This window comes from Phoca vitulina, unplaced genomic scaffold (assembly GCF_004348235.1).
Source record: "Phoca vitulina isolate PV1807 unplaced genomic scaffold, GSC_HSeal_1.0 scaffold81, whole genome shotgun sequence".
Taxonomy (NCBI): domain Eukaryota; kingdom Metazoa; phylum Chordata; class Mammalia; order Carnivora; family Phocidae; genus Phoca; species Phoca vitulina.
Window position 1 is genome coordinate 4,804,450 of NW_022589784.1, and position 19,237 is coordinate 4,823,686.

Sequence of the window (19,237 nt, forward strand, 5' to 3'; positions counted from 1 at the left end):
CCCAAGATCCTCTAGCTGGCAAGAGCTGGGCTCCAGAGTTCACGCTCCTAAACTGTAGGAGTTTCTGAAGGCTGCTCTAACAAACGACCACGAACTGGATGGCTTAAAATAACACCTGTTTATTGTCTTACACATCTGGAGGGCAGATGTCTGCAATCAAGGTGTGGGCAGGGCTGCATTCCTTCATTTCCGTCGGGAGGCTCCAGGGCAGGAATCCTCTTCTAGCCTCTTCCGCTTCTGGTGGCCACTCCACTCCGTGGCTCGCGGCCCCTCCCTCCAGCCCCACAGCTCACCCCCCCCCCCCCCCCCCCCGGCCAGTTTCCTTGTCACTCTCCTTCTCCGATGGACCTCTTGCGAGGATCCTTGTGCTGACACTGGGCAATCCAGGATCTCCTCCTATCTCAGGGTCTTTCACTAAATCACAGCTGCAAAGCGCCTTTTGTCACATACTGCAACATTCGCAGGTTCTGGGGACTGGACATCTTTGGGGAGCCATGGTCCCGCCCAGCCCTGCATGCACAGGGAGTGAGACATTGACCCTGTACGGCCATGTCCTTCCCTGCTTTAAACTGTTCCTTGGCTCCTGCACGCACTGGCATTGAGTCCCACCGTGTCTGCCTCTTGAGGCTTCTAGCCCTTCCCAGCTCCAGCCAGCCCTGCAGTGGGACTCGCCGGCTATTCTGGGCTCCTCTGGCTTCGCCTGACTTCCTCAGTCTGCAGTGCCTCCCCACTTCCTTGTCTGGCTGGGCTATTTATGCACTGGGCCCGTTATACTTGCTTCCGTTTGCAAGAAGCCTGACCCCAGCCCAATTCTCTACCTGTTGTCCCCGGCCTGGGCCCCCAACCGCCCCCTTCCCAAGAAGTGTCTCCCAGAGCTCCAAAAGGGGCTCTAGGCCCTCTAGCTGAAGGGTGCCGTGGGACAGGGGGAGGGCTCGATCTCTGGAGCCGCCCGTGTGTGTGCACAGGTGCATCCCTAATCTGAGGTCATTCCTCAAAGTTCAGGGCAATTCACGAAAGGTTAGGCTGTGCTGGTCACTCCCAGCATTATCCGGGGCGACCCCATGGGACCCCCATTTTACAGGTTGGGAAACAGGTGAAACCACTCATCCAGGCTCACATGACAAAGGGGGCGAGCTCAAAAGGTTTGGTTGCAGGGAGTCCAGGCGCAGGGGGGCAGTGCCATTGGTGGGAAAGTGCAGCTCTGAAACCAGACCCCTGTTGTTTTGGGTCCTGAGTCTCCCAGCTTGTCAGCTGTGTGACCCTGGGCAAGTGACTTAGCCTCTCTGTGTCTCACAGGCTTTCTGAGAGGAATTAGGATCAACAGAAGCCTTGGAAGAGGGTGCGGCATAGAGCGATCACTATGTGTTAGCGACGATTACTTCTAGTCTTCCGTGTGAGCTCTTGTGGGGCTGCCCAGCATGTTTTCCTGCCCTCCAGCCTCTGCACATGCTGTCCCCTTACCTGGGCCTGCTGCCCTTTCCCCTACTTCTCCATTCACCTTTCCCTGACTTCCCAGGCTGGGCCAAGGCCCTGTGATGGAACTGTCTGGTGACTCAGCCCTCTCCCTGACTGGCCTCCCCCCCAACCGTAAGCCCCTTAAGTGGGTCTGGGCCACTGCTCTGTCCTCAGTACCCGGCATGGGGCCCGGCACAGAGCAGATGCTCAACTGATATTTACTATGTAGAGCAATGGATACTGCAACCCTCCCTCCACAAGGAATACAGGTCTCTAAATTGCAAACACAATCTCAGTGTTAGACCTCAACACCCAGAAAGGCAAGAAACCAGGGTAGCAAAACAGATCATATTGCACAGCTGCAAGAGGTGGGTGGCTCTGGGGCAGGGACAGGGCTGCCCAATGCTTGGGGAGAAGAAGGGGGCCCTCTTCTGAATGGGCTCCTGGACCTCAGGTCCCAGAGAGCTGGGTGCTGCATGCACCCCAGCGCCCTCCTCCCCCTGCCACACGTGCTTTGGGAGAGGAGCTGGAGAGTGAGGAGTGTGTGTGGAGGGCGGAGGCGGGAGGTGTGGGAAGGAGGACGGTTCCAGACACAGGGGATGATCACAAAAGCTCCCGCCCACTGGCTGTTTTGTTGACTTTGGAAAGGCCTTCCTGGAACCCAGAATCGGTCATTCTAGAGGCAAACAGCAAAGAGGTGGTCCAGGAGTTGAGGGGCACGAGGCCCCGCCTGCCCGGTGCCCATCAAATCCACCCCTAGAGCTGCTTGCCCACCTCCCCCCCCCCCCCCGCCCCCCCCCCTCCATCGCCAGAACCCTGGCCCTGCCCACTCTGCCTCCAGAGTCACCACACTCCCCACTCCCCCACCCACCCCTGTGGGCCGGGGTGGCAGCGGGGGGGCTCACATTTGCTCCATCTGCGTGTCCTCCTTGTCCTCCTGGGGCAGCTGCAGGTAAGGGTTGTTGCCTGCCGGCTGGAACTTGTAGCCAGTGAGCACAAAGAAGGCCAGGGTGGAGCCCTCCACCAAGAGCTGGGGGGCAAGGGGAGTGGGAGTGTCAGGGATAGCCCCCGCCAGCCCCCCAGCCACTGTCTGGCCCACCCACCTGCCCCCCACTGCCCAGCACTGTCTGGCCCCCCTCCTGCCATGGTCTCGGGTCTTCACCTGGTACAGCCATTGCCACTGGAAGGGCATGGCCGCCCGCAGCAGGATGGCGATGATCCGCGTGAAGTAGACGTAACAGATGACCTGCCAGGACACAGGGAGAGGGCCGAGTGTTGGGGCTCAGAGTGATGGCAGGAGGAGGAATTAGAATGGGTACGCCAATGGGCTGGTTGTACCCTCCCCCCCAGCAAAAAACAAAAACAAAACAGCCCCAAGTACTTCCCTGAGTGAGAACAGGGCTCTTACCATGATGTAGTAATGCCGAAACAGCTTCAGCTTGGCCAGGTTCACTGCCACTGAGAGGTGTGCACAGACGACGGAGGGGAAGGGGACAAGTATGGAGGAGGGACGTTCTGGGCAGTGTCCAAGGGGCAGGAAGTCTGGAGGGGCCCGTTCAGAGGACACGTAGGAGGGGCAGCCGGTGGGGAGGGAAGGGACATCCAGGGATCATAAAGAGGGGCCTGGAAGCGGGACAGGGGCCGGGGGCACAGCAGGTCCTGGGACCAGGGCCTCACCCTTTCCATCCGTGCCAGATGCGTCCTGGAGATGCCGGATGGACCTGGAATGGGACAGGGGACCCGGACGGCTGTCAACACAGCCTCCTGCCACGTCTGCAAGGGGCAGGGGGCGGGGGCGGGGGCGGGATCCTCACCAGACCACAGGGAAGAGGATGGCGCCGCAGCAGATGAGATCCACCAGGAAGAGGATCTCCTTCCAGAGCACGTAGTCACTGGCACCTTCCTCACGGGACTCGATGACAATGTAGGCCACGTTGGCCAGGACCTACGGGGCGGGGGGGAGGGGGCGGTGTGGGGTGGGTAGGTGCGCCCCCAAGGCTGCATGCGTGCCTGCCCACCCGGGGCCCCAGGTGTACCTGCAGTGGAATCACGATCCCAAAGATCTTCTTCTCCTTGTCTGACAGGATGTACTTGACGAAGGCCCAGCCAGAGCCGATCAAGGCGATGGTGATGAAGAGGAGAGCGCCCTTCAGCCTGGGGAGGGTGTGGGTGGTGAGGGGGGGGTGGTGCCCGGCCCTCCCCAGCCTGCCCCCCACCTGCCACAGAGAAGGGCACTCACAGGTGTGTGATGTAATGCATGACAGCGAGGCCTTCGATGGGGTGGCCCTGGCTGTTGATGAAGTAGTAGTTGATCTGGAGGTGGATGGATAGATGGACAGTCAGACAGACAGGCGGACGTGTGGGTGGACGGTGGTACAAGTGGGAGGATGGTGGTGGTTCAGGAACATGGACAGTCACTGTGGGCATGGTGGCCACAAAGTTGACAGAACCGACAGTTATGATCGGGTTGGCAGGTGGACCCAGAAATGGGCAGTTGTGGCCGTGACAGAGGAGGGGACCATCAGTCAGCGGGAGAGTCGGAGCTGGGCCAACGGACAGTCAGACTGAAGGGCAGAGGGTCACAGATGGACAGGACAGGCAGACAGCTGAGTTGGGCGGACAGTTGGGGGCCATGGTGATAAAAATGTCTGGATATGGGGACAGTTGGGACACATGAACTCCCAAGCCCAGGGTCTGCAGAGATTTGGGGAGTGGGCTCCACGGGCTTCTTCCTGGACCCAGAGACCCCAGCCCCGCCCCCTTCTGCTCCTGTCCCAAGGCTCTCACACTGTGGAAAAGGAGGGAGATGCTCTTGGTGAAAGCCAGGACTGCCATGAGCCAGTGGATCTTGAAGACGTTGTACCTGGCAGGGGGGTCAGGGACAGAAGGGGGTGGGGGGCATCAGTCAGGGGCAGGGATGGGAGAGCGATGACGAGGGGAGGTGGGGGGACCCCCCAGGGACCAAGGCATTACATGTTCTTGCAGAGGACAGACACCCAGAAGATGCCAGCGGCCAGGAAGCAGGCAGACATGACCATGTACAGCTTGAAGAGGGGGATTTCCGCCGCTGACAGGAAGCCCTCGGGGTTCTTCTCCCGGATCATGACCTGGGGAGGGGGCAGGGTGGGTGGTGGGGATTTCATGCTAGCTCTGGACGTGCAGAGCTGTGAGGGTGCATCTCGCCCTCCCATTCTCAAGCTCCCCTTCTCTGTGCCTCAGTCTTCCCACCTCCCAGATGGGCACATCAGCTTTTGTCCCACAGCACGGCCCCAGGGAGGATGTGGTGTAGCCAGCCCGCCTCTGCTCACCGTGATGTCGAACGGCTGCTCCTGGCCCGGCTTTGAGTTGTAGCAGTTGTGGAAGTTGAGGTTGTACTGGCCTTCCTCGGCCCGAGAGCCGATCACCACGTGGAACTGGGTGGTGGGGGCAGACAGGGGGAGACGGGGGGGCCTCAGCCTGGGGGTCCCCACTCTGGGGGGAGGTGGGGCCGCGGGCACTCACAGATACTCACACTGAAGTTGTAGGAATTGTTGAGATGCCCGAGACCCAGGACCAGTTCCTTGTCCTTCCCACTGAGGCCCTGAGGGAACAGAGGGTGTGATGTAGGTGGCCCCAGGCCTGGGGCTCCATATGCCCCCCGGCCCGAAGAGGAACAGACCTTCCTCCCTCCTGCCCTGGCTTCCTCGAACCTGCTGGTCCCCCTGAAACACTGTGGGTTTTGACTTGGCCTTGTCAAGCGCAGTGGTGGTCCCTATAGGGGGCAAGGGAATGAGTTTAGGGATGGATGGACAGAAGGACAGCAGAAAACTGGGCGGGGGGGGGGCATCCGCGCAGCCCTGGCCATCCACCCTCCCCGCTCACACAGCCAGCCTGACTCACCACTGTTCACTTTAGGGGTGACTGTGAGCTCTGGCTTCGGGGGCCCTGGTTCGGAGGGCACTTCAGGGAGGAGCCCAGGAGAGATGAACAGCTTCTTCTGTTCCCCATACTTCCGCACCTGGACCCTGGGGTGAGGGTGGGGGCTTCAAGGGCGAGGCCAGGAGGCTGAAGGCTTGGGTCATGCACACAACGTGTGCAGAGGAACTCAATGGTCCCTTGGGCCCTCAGGATCTCCTTTCTGAGGGCTGGTGTCAGGCTGAGTCAGTGATCACACAGTTCCAGCACCGGCCACCAGCCATCAAGACGGCTGCCGCATCTGGGCGCTGCCCGCACCGGTGACTGTCCCTTCCCCTGACACTGACTTACTCATTCCACGTAAGTGCATTATTTAACATGAAAATGTATCTACAGACAGGCTACACAGTCTTGTTGGACTCTGGTTCTTGGGCCTCAGTTTCCTCCTTTAGAATAGGGATGTTATCAGTATAAAGAGTGGATGAATTAACACCTGTAAAAGCTCGCAGGACGCTCCCCGCCACATAGGAAGCGTTCAACACGTATGAACGGTGGCTATCAATTCTCACAACACTCCTCTGTGTCTGTGAATTCTGCCCTGGGACCCCAACACTCCCTAGCCCCCCCCCCCCCCCGCTCCCTCCTTCCCATAGTCACAAGGCTGGGAGGCAAAATTAAAAAGCAAGTGGTTTTCCTCCTAAGAGCATGAGGTTCTTTCCAGCTGGCTTCTCATTCCACCTGATAGCTTGCTTATGGGGGTATCACACCCAGGAAAATATGAATGATAGAGCCTCTGGTCCATCAACTTACCGCAGATCCTTGGTGTTGATGAGGAAGAGAACCAGGAGATTGCTACTATTTTTCCGCAGAGGACAGTCGTGGGGGTCCTGGGTCTAGGGAGTGGGTAGGAGGGCGCCTTGGTTACCGCCTCCCACTAGCCTGGCCCCACCCTGCCTCCTCCCCATCTACCTTGCAAGGGAGGGTCACTTCTTGCTCCCCTCCCTGTGAAAGAATGAAGGGGCCTTCCTCACCCCCTCCCCCACCTCCTCCTCCACTCACTGAGTAGGATCGAGTGCTGCCAGATCGAGCCCGAGTCAGACTGAACCCCACCTGGCAGGTGGAAAGAAAAGGGGAAGAAATGAGGAATTGCATAGGGACCTCCCCAAGCCACCTCTCTTAGTAGCAAGAGAAATGTGACCTCAAATTGACTGAACCCTTACTGTGTGCTAAGTCCCACATTCACTCATGGAATTCCAACAACCTGTCCTGCCCCTGCCCCCTCATACTCTTAACTCCTAACCATCCCGTGCAGCTCAACTTCGATGTCGCTTCTCCAGGGTGGGGGGCGGAGGGGAGACCCTCGCTGGTCCTCTGGACCTAGCCCACCCTGTTTTCACTCAATTAAAATGTTACAGGTGTAACGTTTTCACAGCATCCCTGAGAGGTGGCTCTGAGAGAACAGACCCATGGAAACTGCTCTGCCAGGTACCTGGGACTCAGTGGGCATTAAAAAAATGCTAGCTACTTATTCTGACTGCAGGAACTGGGGATAGCTTGTGCATTGGTGTGCCCTTCCTCCACCAACCCCAGCTCAGGGCCCAGCACATATTGCACGAGATTTTATTATTCCCATGTTACAGATGAGGAAACGGAGGCTCAGAAAGGCCAATGGACTTGCCCAAGATCACATGGATGAGAGGCGGAGCTACGAACTGGGGACTGGAGGAGGGTTTGGGAAACTTGTGCACCTCGCCCTCCTCCAGTAAAGTCCTCAAAGCCCCTCACCAGCGGGGCCTTCTCTTCTGTGTCCTGGAGGCCCAGTCGCAGGAGGCTCAGGTCCACCTCCAGGGAGCCATTGGCGTAGAAGCCGAAGCTGTTCAGGGGGATGTCTGCTCGCTTCTCCCCCTGCCGGAGACCAAGGAAGCAGAGGCAGCTCAGACTTCTTCCCACCAACTCAGCCCCACGGCTCTGGCGCGGGGTAGGAACAGGGAGCCCCAGCTCCTCCAGCCACTGTTCTGAGAGTCCAGGAAGAGAAAGCCTGGGGCACCTGGAAGTCTCCGCACCGGGTGAGCACCACCCCAAGAGCAGAGTTATTTATCTTGGCGTGCCGAGCCCCGACCTCCCAGACAGTTTGTAGATTCCAAGATCCCTGTGAGTGCCCAGAGGACCCCATTCTAGAAAACCCAGGGACTCCCCTGGGAGGCGCCAAGGGCCCCAGCGCAGAGCGATCCCAAGAATTTAGAGGATTAAGGAGGGTGGGTAGTCCCTGGAGGTGAGGTCCCACCCCCGGGGGGCCGGGCACAACCCTAGCGTGGTCGGCCAGGCAACTCCACGCGAGGTCTGAGGGGGACTCCTCGGACGAGACCACTCGGGGCCTGGAAACGGGGGGCGGCGGACGGCTCCATCCCGCGTAGGAAGAGGGGGAGGTAGGACGAGACCACTCCACACCAGGGGCTTCCTAGGAAGCGAAACTGCGCTCCCCGCCCCGCTCCGCCGCGCGACGGGACTCACCGTCAGCGCCAGCCGGTGGATGCGCCCCGAGCAGCCGCCCAAGAGCAGGAGCAGCAGTAGCCGCAGCCCCCACTCCGCGGGGCTCCGACGGGCGAGCCCCCTCCTCTCGCTCACTGCCATCTCTGGAGCCGCCACCTCCCCAGACACCGCCTCTGACGCACCCACCCGCCTAAGGGTGAGCCAATCGCAGCACGATGGGGGCCGACCCTCTGGCATGTCAAGCCCTCCCAGCCAATCAGCGACCGTTTCCTCGAAAAGCCGCACCACTCCCCCTCACGACACCAAATGGACATCACCAGCTCCGAATGGGCTGCTGATACTGCTTAACCCGCCTCCTCTCTCACCAATCACTAGAACGATTGTACTGATGTAATTTGATAAACCGTCCATCTAACCAATTCTGATGGATCTGATATCCCGCCCTTGAAGCGGAATTCCTTCACCCACGCCCAACTGAAATCGGTCCAGGACTACATTACCCAGAATGCAGTGAGACCAGACGGCGCTACAGGGCATTCAATAAACTACATTTCCCAATATCCCCAAGGACGGACTTCCTCTTTTTACCCTGGGGATGTGGCTCCCAGCCAGAGCACAGGCTTTTGGTAAACACGCACATCTGCTGAGGCCTGCCCTGTTCTAATTTTCCTGATCCACGAAAGGCCGAAACCTAGCCCCAGGCTAAATCTTGACCCTAGGATGACCTATGACCCCGGGCTGAATTCCAGCGTTAGGCGGAGCCTGCTTTATCCTAGAGTGAGGCAGCTAGTAGCCCATCCAAAGATCCCAGGCTGGACTTGTCGACGGGCTGAACACCAACCCCAGGCTGAGTCCTTACCTGCAACTGAGCCCGGACATCAGCCTGAAATCCAGACTTCCCCCACTCCCTTCTGACCCTCGACCTACGCTGAGCCTGGGCCTTAATCTCCGGTTGAGCCCCCCACCTGGACTGAGCCCTGACCCCAAACTAGGCCTGACCTCTGGACCCTAGTTTGAGTCCAAGACCTCCTAGTGGTTTGCTGACCCCTCCGCTAAACTTCTGACCCCAGTCTGAGATCTCATCCCAAATGTGGTGCCGACCTGGAACGAGTCCAAATTCCAATTTGAGTTTGAGGCCAGTGTTGAGACTCTTAATACCAGGCTAAGCCACTGAGGTCAGAACCCATGCTGAGCCCCTGACTCATCTGGTCGCCCAAGCCCTGGAGCACAGCTCACTTTGCAACTTGAGGTTTTCTAGCTCAGAAGCCACCAGCAGGTGGGGCCAGGTCCCCACAGAGCCATCTGTCCCAGTATGGGCTCCTGGGGCTATCCTCCTGGGCTCCCCAGTATGTGTACTAGTTTGTGTACTGGGAGCCCGGAGGCTTAGAGCCTAACTTGTGCCTGGGGGCTCTGGGACGTCTGTCACCTCCATAGACACTAAGGACCAAAGGCAGGAGAGGATGAGGGTGGGAGCTGGAGGGTTCTCTCCCCTTTCATCTCAGTGCCTTAAAGAGATTAATGAAGTGTGAACAGACTTTTGTGAGGGAGGTGACAGACTTCCAAGCCCCAGGGCCCGAGTGTCTGGAGGGAGAGGTGGAGTCGGAACCAGGGTCTACAGACCGTGAAGCCTGATTGGGTCTAAATTCATGCGACTGGAAAATGGGCAGGTGGAAGCGCGAACTGGTTGAGGGCCGAGGAAAGACCTGGGCCCGGTGCCCCAAGGACGGCCCGTCCTCAGTTTCCCGGCGCAGACTTCGGGAGGGGGGGAAGGCAGGAAGCGGTGGGGGTGCTAATGGACCGGGCCTTGGCAGAGGCGCGTTCTGGGCAGGATCGAAGTCCTCCCATCCGCCCTGTGGCCGGAGGGAACCTGACCATTAGTGGGCCCAGCATAGATGTCTGGAGCCGGGCCGGCCCGCAAGAGCGGGGTGACCTCAGGTTCTCCCAGCGACGGGGTGGGGGGAAGGACCTCTCGGGTTGGGGTTTTAATGTCTTGTCCCTTTAAAGAATGTTTGAAGGAAAAGAGAAAAGTAAGAACAGTCCCGGGCGGGGTAGGGTTGGGGAGGATGGGGTGAAGAAGGGCCCGGGGGATTTGGAAAATGGGTGGGGGTCCTTTAAGGCGTCGGTCCAGTGGCGGCTGGTGGCAACTTTCCTTTAAGAGGGGGCGGGGCGTCCGTTGCGCCCCGCCTCCTGGGGGGGTCCCGCCTTTAGGGCGCTGTTCTGGGCCTCCGCGCAGATGGGGGCGTGGCTGGGCCTGCGGGGGCGTGGCCGAGCCTGGAGTGGGCGGGGCCCTGGCGGGCGGGGCCGGGCGCGCCGCTCCAAGCTGAGTCTCCCGGCGGCGGGCGGCGGGGACCGGGCGCGGCGGCGGCGGCGGCGGCTTCGGCGGGAGCAGCATGGATTGGGGCACCGAGCTGTGGGTGAGTCCGATAGGCCTGGCCCCAAGTTCCTCCCTTTCTGGAGTCCAGACCCCCTCCCCCTTTGCTTCTGCAAGACCTTAGCGGGGGCTCGGCGCTTTCCCCCTTCGGAGACCCCTGGAGTCCCCGCTTTTCGCCTTCTTTCGGAGTTTTCCCAGGGCGTTTCAGGACGCCCAGGGCGAAGGGCGACCTTGCAGGAGCTGACTAGGGAAACTGAGCACGGGGTTCAGAGTGAGGAGGGCAGAAGTCCTGGGACCAGGCCGGGGCGGCCGGGCGAGGTCACCTATTTTGAGAACCCTGGCTGGGCGGGCGGCTTATCTTACGGCCCCTGGGTCCCTGCCCGCCGCCCGCCTGTCCGGCTCGGGCGGGGGAGGGGACCCTCTGGCCACTTTCAACCCCACGTGGGACCTAGAAGTTCTGACCGCCCTTTCGGCGCCTCCAATCAACACCTAGGGGCTTGGGACGCTCTGGGGGGGGAGGGGCTGCGAGGCTCAGCCCCCTCCCCCATCTCGCCCCAGGCACTGGGAGGGGCCGGCCCTAGGCTGCCTCTAACCTCTGCTCTGGAAGCCCCAGAAATTTCCCCATATCCTAGTCGGGACCTCTGACCCCTCCTTTTTATGGGGGCGGTGGCATCCCTGGGTTTCTGGGTGCAGCGGGGTAACTAGATTCCTTCCCCCGCAACTCTGGAATTTCTTTTGGAGGTGCAGTGGAGTTAGTGGGGGAAACTGAGTCACATATTGGGGGGGACCCCAGGAAGCATGGCGACCCGGGGAACATGGTGCCTGTCTCCTGGACATTCTGGGGCCCCCCAAACTGCGGCTAACCCTGCCCCTCTGGTCCTGACTCACGCCGGGCCGGCCGGATTTTCCGGAATCTTGGGAGGGGGGATCAGGGGAGCCGGGGCAGGGGGGAGTGGCTCTGCCCCATTCCACACCCCGCTTGGCGGTCTGGAGACGGGGACCCAGTGGTCCGGCTGGGGCCCCGCCCCTGTTCCCTGGCCCTTCCCGGGAAGGGGAGGGGGTTCCCGCCGGTTTCCTGCCTCCCCCCGCGCCGCGCGGGGCGGGGCCGGGAAGCCACACCTTCTGCTCGCTCTGAGCCTTGAAGCTTCTCCTGCGCCTGGTCCTCCGGCCCGTGGGGTCCCAACGTCGTGATCTCGAATCCTCCACCCGCTTCCAGGATCAGTTTGAGGTGCTCGAGCGGCACACGCAGTGGGGGCTGGACCTGTTGGACAAATACGTGAAGTTCGTGAAAGAGCGGACCGAGGTGGAGCAGGCTTATGCAAAGCAGCTGAGGTGAGACCCTAGGATGGACCCGCCTTGGGCTTGGGGAAGCTGTTGGAGGGCTGGGGGCTCAGCCTTTCTGCCTCTCTCCGTTAGGAGCCTGGTGAAAAAATACCTGCCCAAGAGACCTGCCAAAGATGACCCAGAATCCAAGTAAGGATGGAGACGGATTGCCATGCTAGATTTGGGGGGCCAGGGGTGTTGGTCTCACTTCCTCTGCCTCAGCTAGACTACCTAAGCAAGTCCCTCACCTCTTGCTTCAGTTCCCACCTAGAGGGATGAGCATGGATGCAGGATCCTGATCACCTGTGCTGGAATCCTAAATCCACTATTTTCCAGCCCCCGACTTTGGGCAATTGACGAGTTTTCCATTTGCCTCTCCTAAGGTGAGGGAGGCTCCAGCAGTTACTAAACAAGTGACTCTGGGTAATTGACTTAAGTTTTTATGCCTGTTTTCTTCACCTATGAAACGGGATGATGACGATGACGATGACCATGTAGGGCTCCTTTGAAGATTAACTGAGATAATGCATTGAAGCAGTGTCTAGCCCATAGTAAGTGTCACAGGAGGATTGCGCTTCATTCCAGGCCCCCAGTTCCAGAATCCAAAAAGCTCTAGAAATCAAAAGATTGTTTTGGTAGTTTGGCAGCGGTCTCTGACCTGACCTGACTTAATTTCATCACGTCCTTGGTTTTTATCCCACTTTGTGTGACTATTAATACCTCTCACTGCAAAAATACTTACAGTGTTTGATTACAGGATGCTGCCCCTGACCCCACTGGGGTGATGCATAAAAGATGGTATAAGCATTATGTCCCCTTTCTAGACCTGAAAAATTCTGAGTTCTGAAATGCATCCCCCTGAAGGGTTTGGGGTAAGGGATATGGACCAGGATTTGTGGTTGCTTCCAGGAGGAATGTGTTGGGGCTTTCCCTTTCCCATGTGGAGGTGGGTCCTGGGGCTCCTGGGGGGTGGGGGGGTGGGTACCTGACCCTGGCTCGCTGCCCCTGCCCATCTTGCCGCAGGTTCAGCCAGCAGCAGTCCTTTGTGCAGATTCTCCAGGAGGTGAATGACTTTGCGGGCCAGCGAGAGCTGGTGGCCGAGAACCTTGGCGTCCGTGTGTGTCTCGAGCTGGCCAAGTACTCGCAGGAGATGAAACAGGAGAGAAAGATGGTGAGTGATCCCTGCTCTGGATCTGCCCGGGGACCACTACCTCAACTCAGGGGAGCCTAACCATTTCGGTTTGAACAGCACTTTCAGGAAGGCCGCCGGGCTCAGCAGCAGCTGGAAAGTAGCTTCAAACAGCTGGAGAATGTGAGTCTGTGGGTGCGGGGAAGGGTGGCTCTGGCCCCGAGGAGCAGGCTGACGGTCGCTGCTTCATGCAGCTGCCTACGTTGTCTGGCCTGGAGCCCCTCCCATGGGTTTCCAGCATGCCCGTTGCACCCCCCACCCCATTTGCTGGGTAATGTCCCCCCAGTCTCTGAAACCTTGCCTTCTCACCTCCTACCTCCTTCTGGCTCTGTCCCTGGTAGAGTAAGCGTAAGTTTGAGCGGGACTGCCGGGAGGCTGAAAAGGCAGCCCAGACCGCTGAGCGACTCGATCAGGATATCAATGCCACGAAGGCTGACGTGGAGAAGGTACCTGTGGGCTCTGGGATGGGCTTGGAGGTCCGGCGGGGATGGAGCCAGAACCTGGCAGCGACCCCTGCCTCGATGTTCCTCAGGCCAAGCAACAAGCCCACCTTCGAAGTCACATGGCAGAAGAAAGCAAAAATGAGTATGCGGCCCAACTACAGCGCTTCAACCGAGACCAGTCCCACTTCTATTTTTCCCAGATGCCCCAGATATTTGATGTGAGTGCCCGCTCCTGAAAGACCCACAAAATTAACCGACTCTTACACATCTGTCAAAACCTTAGCGGCAATGTCCCGATCTCTAAATCGAAAGGGAATTGGAAACAACAGTGAGCTCTGTCTTTACTCGAACTGTGTTTTTCTGCCAGGGATGTCTTTCTTTTCTTCGGAAACTCCTATTCATTCTTCTAAGCCTCAGCTCTAACAACCCCTCTGAAAGGCCTCGAATTTCCCCTCTTCTCCTTTAGCCTCTTCACTCCACTCCACCCTGGGACAGGCAGTACCTGTGCTGGGTGTGGTGTCTGTTCAAAGCCCTGGCTTCATTGTCACCTCCTTTGAGAAGCCTTTCCTGACTCCCTAGGCAAGGCGGGAGCTTCCTCAGACTCCCCTCTCAAATCTCCCCTATCCCATGTCTCTCTGGCCACCCTGGGCTGGAAGTCTCTGTTCGATGCTGTGTTTTCCCCACCAGACTGGGCTCTCAGGGCGGGGGCCAGTGTGGAGCCCCGTCATGTTTGCGGCCTGAATCACCGCTCCTGGTCCCCATTAGCGCCCCTGTCCTGTCTCTGCAGAAGCTGCAGGACATGGATGAGCGGCGGGCTACCCACCTGGGAGCCGGCTATGGGCTCCTGTCGGAGGCCGAGCTACAAGTGGTGCCCATCATCGCGAAGTGTCTGGAGGGCATGAAGGTGGCTGCAGATGCCGTAGATGCCAAGAACGTGCGTGTGGGGTCCTGGGCGAGTGGGCTGACAGGCGGGCGGTTGGATGACCCCAGGCCCTAGTCTTGTCCCTGACTACTCCCCACCCATCACCCCCCGCCCCTCCTCGCAGGATTCCCAGGTCCTAATCGAGCTGCACAAGTCAGGCTTTGCCCGCCCTGGTGACGTGGAATTCGAAGACTTCAGCCAGCCCATGAACCGCGTGCCCTCAGACAGCAGCCTGGGCACCCCCTCCGATGGACGGCCTGAGCTCCGAGGCCCAGGCCGTAGCCGTGCCAAGCGCTGGCCCTTCGGCAAGAAGAACAAGGTGGGGGCCGGAGCCCTTGGGAGGGGGAGTGTGAGTGGGGACAGGGGGGCCCCCACTGAGTCAGCCCCAGCCGCTGGGACGCTGAGTCCTGGGCAGGAATTTTCCTCTTGGCTGTTGGCCCGGGCTGGAGGGAAGGGAGGCGGCCCGGCTATTGGCCTGGGAGTCCCCCAAGGCTGAGGGGGGTGCAGGGAGGGGGCCTGTGGTGTCTGTCTGCTGCTTCTTGGGATGCTGGGAGAAGACCTGCTTCTGGGATTCAGGGCTGGATGAGGGCTTAAGATACTCGCCCTGAGGACTCCCCTGGAGTCCATCCTGCCAATGGGTCCTTGGGCCCCCGACCCTCAGGCTGTTTTTTCTTGGGATTTTTGGTTTATTGTCAAGCGCATAGCTGGACGCCCCTGTTTTATACCTTAGACACCCCCCCAGGTTTATATCTCATGACCCCGTTACATACTTTTGATCCCTCTTGACATATAATTTGATACCTCTCTTCACTTTGTACACGGGACTCCCCAGCTTCAACCCCACCTGTGACCCTTTTGATACTTCATGCCTTCTACCTTTCCCTCTGCTTGCCTCTGATCTCTGTGGCCATATACCTGTCTGAGATCTTGATTCCCTGAATGCATCTCCCTGTACCTTCTAGACTGTGAGCCCAGAAACCTGGGTGGACAGAACCCTGGGCCTCCCTGCCCCCCTCCCCTCCCCCCAGGCCCCATGCTAGGTACTGGATATAGAATTCAAGGGAGAGGTGACATACGGGGGTAGGGAGGGGTCTGGCCTTCTGGCTCACAGTCTAATGCCCTCCCCACCACCTCCCAGATATTTGTGTTGCTCTTTGCATGCATTTTCTGTATGTGATTGTGCATCTTGAGTTGTGGTTTTCTTACCGTTTGTTTTTTTTTTCTTTTCTTTTCTCCATTTTGTTTTTTCTTTTTTCTTTATTCCGTCCGTCCGTCCATCCATCCTTGTTCTCTACATCCTCCCACCCCTCCTGACCCACCCCCTCCCCTGCCCCGCCGGTAGCCACGCCCCCCACCCCTCTCCTCCCTGGGGGGCCCCTTGCCCTCGCCATTGCCTAATGGACCCCCATCCCCCCGCTCCGGCCTCGACCCCTTGGCCATACTGAGTGAGATCAGTAAGTCAGTCAAACCGCGGCTAGCATCCTTCCGCAGCCTTCGAGGCAGCCGTGGGGTAAGTGAGGCCTCCGGGGGAGGAGGGGGCAGCCCCAGCCTGCCCAGCGGCTGGGTGGCGGGACCCTGGGCTCGCTTCCTGCCGCCAGCTGGGCCCCCTCCTCCGGTTTCCAGACCCGGACCTGCTTTGCTCTGTGCATGGCCTTGCCCCCCAAGAACGTTGGGTGGGGAGGAAGGTGGACTTGGTGTGTCTTCGCAGTGTCTTAGAGCCTGGAAGCTGAGAATCCCTGATCCCAAACTCAGTCTTCCCACCTTGCAGACAGTGGTGACGGAGGATTTCAGCCACTTGCCCCCAGAGCAGCAGAGAAAACGACTTCAACAGCAGCTGGAAGAACGGAATCGTGAGCTACAGAAGGAGGTCGACCAGAGGTAAGATTGGCAGCAGGCAGGCAAGAAACAAAAATAAAAGGATAAATGAACTATACTGAAATGGTACTCTGAGCTCTCCCGAACAAGCCCCAGGCACTGGTGGTTTTACAGGTGATTCCTACCATACTTAGAAGGAAACAGTTACTTCGCCTCTTACACAAGTCATTGCAGCAAACAGAAAAAGTGGAAGCTGCCAGCTCATTTAGGAGGCTTGGTGGAATCAATTTCCATATCTGTTAGCGAGAACTCGAGAAATTCAAATTCTGGGCTCATTTTACTTCACTAGGATCTTGGATGCAGATTCCTAGCCAGACAAATCCAGTGATGTATTTTAAAAATAATGTTCCATGTGATGGGGATGGTTGCACAACAGTGTGGCTGTACTTGATGCCACGGAACTGTACACCTAGATATGGTTCAAGTGGGAACTTTCATGTTAATGTGTATTTTACCATAATAAAAACATAACTTTTTAAAAGACAAGTTATGAACGATTGGGTGTTATCCCAGTAATGCAAAGATGGTTCAATATAAAAACATCTATTAGTCTCATTTACTACCATATTGGCTAAAAGAAAAAAAAAACCCACCCATGGTTATCTGCTTAATAACTCAAACACTTAAAATATTAACAATAAAAAAATCTGCCAGACTGAAAAAAAGAAAATCTGTACTCACTTCTTCCAAGCAACAAGATCCTCTTCCCACTCCTCTTAAATAATAGGAATGACGTTTGCCACTTGGGGACGGGCAGCCCAGTTCTCTCTTGCCTTTTTGCATAGAACCTCTTGTATAAAACTTTTATTGTACGAAGCTTTTATTGGTGTAAAGTTCCATTCGGAACCTTGTAGTTCCTGAGTCTTTATTTTTATTTCTTTATTTATTTTAAAGATTTTGTTTATTTATCTGAGAGAGAGAGCACAACGTGTGGAGGGGCAGAAGGGGGAGGGAGAAGCAGGCTCCCTGCTGAGCCACCGACATGGGACTCGATCCCAGGACCCCGGGATCATGACCTGAGCTGAAGGCAGATGCTTAACCGACTGAGCCACCCAGGCGCCCCGAGTCTTTATGATGTAGGGGTGAAGGTAGCATGCTTTGGAGTCAAGACAGGCTGGCCTTGAATTCTAGCGGTCCCACCTCTCTGCTTGTTTTCCCATGGCCTGGATGTGGTATTAGGACTGGAAAGAAGTTGAACCCAAGTTTGACATATTCCAAGGTCTATGCTTGTTACTACTACTGCCTGTATCTATAGTCTTGGAGGAGACAGGGATCAGGGACTAATGATAATAATACCGAACATTTATAGAGTGTTTACTGCGTGCCATACACTATTTCAAATCCTTTACGTAGATTCACTGGCATTCCCAAGTGAATTCCTGAGACTGTGAGCCAGGGCAGAATCCTGATGGTCTTATGTAGGGCTATATTCTGATGGCTGGAACAGTGACTGGTATGCAGTAGGTAGTCAATGTGTATCTGAATAAATAAAGGCACCATTCTAATCTTTGCAGCCACTTACATGAGATATATGCATCATTATCCCCATTTTCCAGATTTGCGTACTGAGAGGTCCCGTAACTTCACCCACACTCACAGACAAGGAAATGCCCAGACTGGGATTCGAACCCAGGCAGTGAAGCACCAGCGTTTGTGATTTAACCACTGTCTTGTCTTGCTGTTGGCTCCTTGAAGCCAAGCACATTTTTTTTTTTTTCTGCTTGTTAAGTCATATGGGACTGTTCTTTCTGATCTGTGTCTATGTCATCCTAGAGAAGCCCTGAAGAAAATGAAGGATGTGTATGAGAAGACACCCCAGATGGGGGACCCTGCCAGCTTGGAGCCCCGGATCACGGAAACCCTGAACAACATCGAACGGCTGAAATCGGAAGTGCAGAAGTATGAGGTCAGGGAAGACCCTGGGGAGGGGTGGGGGCCAGCGGGCCTAGCTGAGTCACTTCCTGGGGGGGGGGAACAGGGAGGTGTTGGGTGGGGGTGGTGCCCCAGCTGTTTCTCATCACAGCCTTGGGTGTGCATGGGTGATCTCAGGAAACCTCCAGGCCCAGAGCGGGCTGACCCCGGAGCCCTGCCCTGGAACTGACTGTGACTCCCTCCTCTCAGGCTTGGCTGGTGGAAGCCGAGAGCCGGGTCCTGAGCAACCGGGGGGACAGCCTGGGCCGCCACCCCCGGCCTCCAGAGCCCCCAGCCAGTGCCCCTCCTGACAGCAGCAGCACCAATAGCGGACCGCAGGATGACAAGGAGAGGTGAGTGGAGGCCAGAGTGGGTCTGGCCCCAGGACCTGGGAGGCCTGTCCTGACCTGCTTTGTTCTCCCCAACCAGCTCTGAAGAGCCCCTCTCCGAGGAGGGTCAGGATGCCCCCATCTACACGGAGTTTGACGAGGATTTTGAGGAGCCGGCATCCCCCATAGGTCACTGTGTGGCCATATACCACTTTGAAGGTGAGGACAGCTTGTGGGTCCCATCAGCTGCTTAGGGGGTGGGCGGTGTTTTTGGCTAGATTGTGTTTACCTTCACCTGAAGCAGATCTGAGCCCACTGCCCCTCCCACGACAGGGTCCAGCGAGGGCACCATCTCCATGGCCGAGGGTGAAGACCTCAGTCTCATGGAGGAGGACAAAGGCGATGGCTGGACCCGGGTCAGGCGGAAACAGGGAGGTGAGGGCTATGTGCCCACCTCCTACCTCCGTGTCACGCTCAGCTGAACCCTGCCACAGGCGGGAAGAAGGGGGCTGTTGGCTGCTGCTTCTGGGCCACGGGGGGGCCCCAGGACCTACGCACTTTATTTCTGCCCCCGTGGCTTCAGCTGAGACCTGTGTAACCTGCTGCCCCCCACCCCCCAACCCACTCCTCATCCCAGACGGACTCGCTGTGCCTTCTACCATTGATGTACATACTCGTGTTTCAAATCTTTTCTTCCTGCCGCTGGGCTAGGGCCATTTTGTTTTATATAAAAAAATTCTATAAAGCTTTTGGAGTCTGTGCCTTATTGGTAGATTTACATACTGGGGCTGGATATGCAAATGACGGCCTCCTTCCTGGCCACAGAGAGAATGAAGAAGGGGAGGTAAACTCAGGCACACCTTGGACAAAACTTCCCTGGAGTTGGGTGCTTGTCTGTGACTTCAGTATAGGAAGAAAAGCACCAAACATCCTTTCTGTGTTTACCGCAGCTTTACTGAGAAAAGGCAGTGTTGAGCACCTGCTGTGTACCGGGCATTCTCCACCCACGATACTTGAACACAGCTTTAATCCCCC

General features: G+C 57.5%; 2 protein-coding genes across 4 annotated transcripts; one reads left to right on the top strand and one right to left on the bottom strand.

Annotated features, from left to right (window-relative positions):
* Nucleotides 1-321: 321 nt before the first annotated feature.
* GPR108 (G protein-coupled receptor 108) lies at nucleotides 322-8,400 on the bottom strand. 2 transcript variants are annotated; one of them, XM_032394941.1, is made up of 18 exons: nucleotides 7,861-8,400; nucleotides 7,135-7,254; nucleotides 6,409-6,459; nucleotides 6,160-6,242; nucleotides 5,335-5,459; nucleotides 5,145-5,206; nucleotides 4,967-5,035; nucleotides 4,764-4,868; nucleotides 4,429-4,562; nucleotides 4,243-4,318; nucleotides 3,695-3,768; nucleotides 3,492-3,609; nucleotides 3,270-3,400; nucleotides 3,133-3,176; nucleotides 2,864-2,913; nucleotides 2,618-2,701; nucleotides 2,361-2,485; nucleotides 322-2,131 (listed from the first exon to the last, which is right to left on the bottom strand). In XM_032394941.1, the coding sequence occupies exons 1-18, from the start codon at nucleotides 8,074-8,076 to the stop codon at nucleotides 2,059-2,061; spliced, it is 1,740 nt and encodes a 579-aa protein (XP_032250832.1). In that variant the 5' UTR covers nucleotides 8,077-8,400; the 3' UTR covers nucleotides 322-2,058. The 2 variants fall into 2 exon arrangements, with proteins under 2 accessions (XP_032250832.1, XP_032250833.1); XM_032394942.1 differs by lacking the exons at nucleotides 5,335-5,459; nucleotides 6,160-6,242; nucleotides 6,409-6,459; nucleotides 7,135-7,254; nucleotides 7,861-8,400 and having other exon boundaries at nucleotides 5,114-5,196.
* A 1,774-nt stretch (nucleotides 8,401-10,174) lies between these two features.
* Nucleotides 10,175-18,967, top strand: TRIP10 (thyroid hormone receptor interactor 10). Of its 2 annotated transcripts, XM_032394631.1 has the most exons (15): nucleotides 10,175-10,253; nucleotides 11,427-11,542; nucleotides 11,627-11,683; nucleotides 12,557-12,704; nucleotides 12,783-12,845; nucleotides 13,064-13,168; nucleotides 13,255-13,383; nucleotides 13,953-14,099; nucleotides 14,212-14,406; nucleotides 15,430-15,597; nucleotides 15,856-15,965; nucleotides 17,736-17,868; nucleotides 18,084-18,226; nucleotides 18,303-18,421; nucleotides 18,536-18,967. In XM_032394631.1, the coding sequence occupies exons 1-15, from the start codon at nucleotides 10,230-10,232 to the stop codon at nucleotides 18,682-18,684; spliced, it is 1,806 nt and encodes a 601-aa protein (XP_032250522.1). In that variant the 5' UTR covers nucleotides 10,175-10,229; the 3' UTR covers nucleotides 18,685-18,967. The 2 variants fall into 2 exon arrangements, with proteins under 2 accessions (XP_032250522.1, XP_032250523.1); XM_032394632.1 differs by lacking the exon at nucleotides 15,430-15,597.
* Nucleotides 18,968-19,237: the final 270 nt, after the last annotated feature.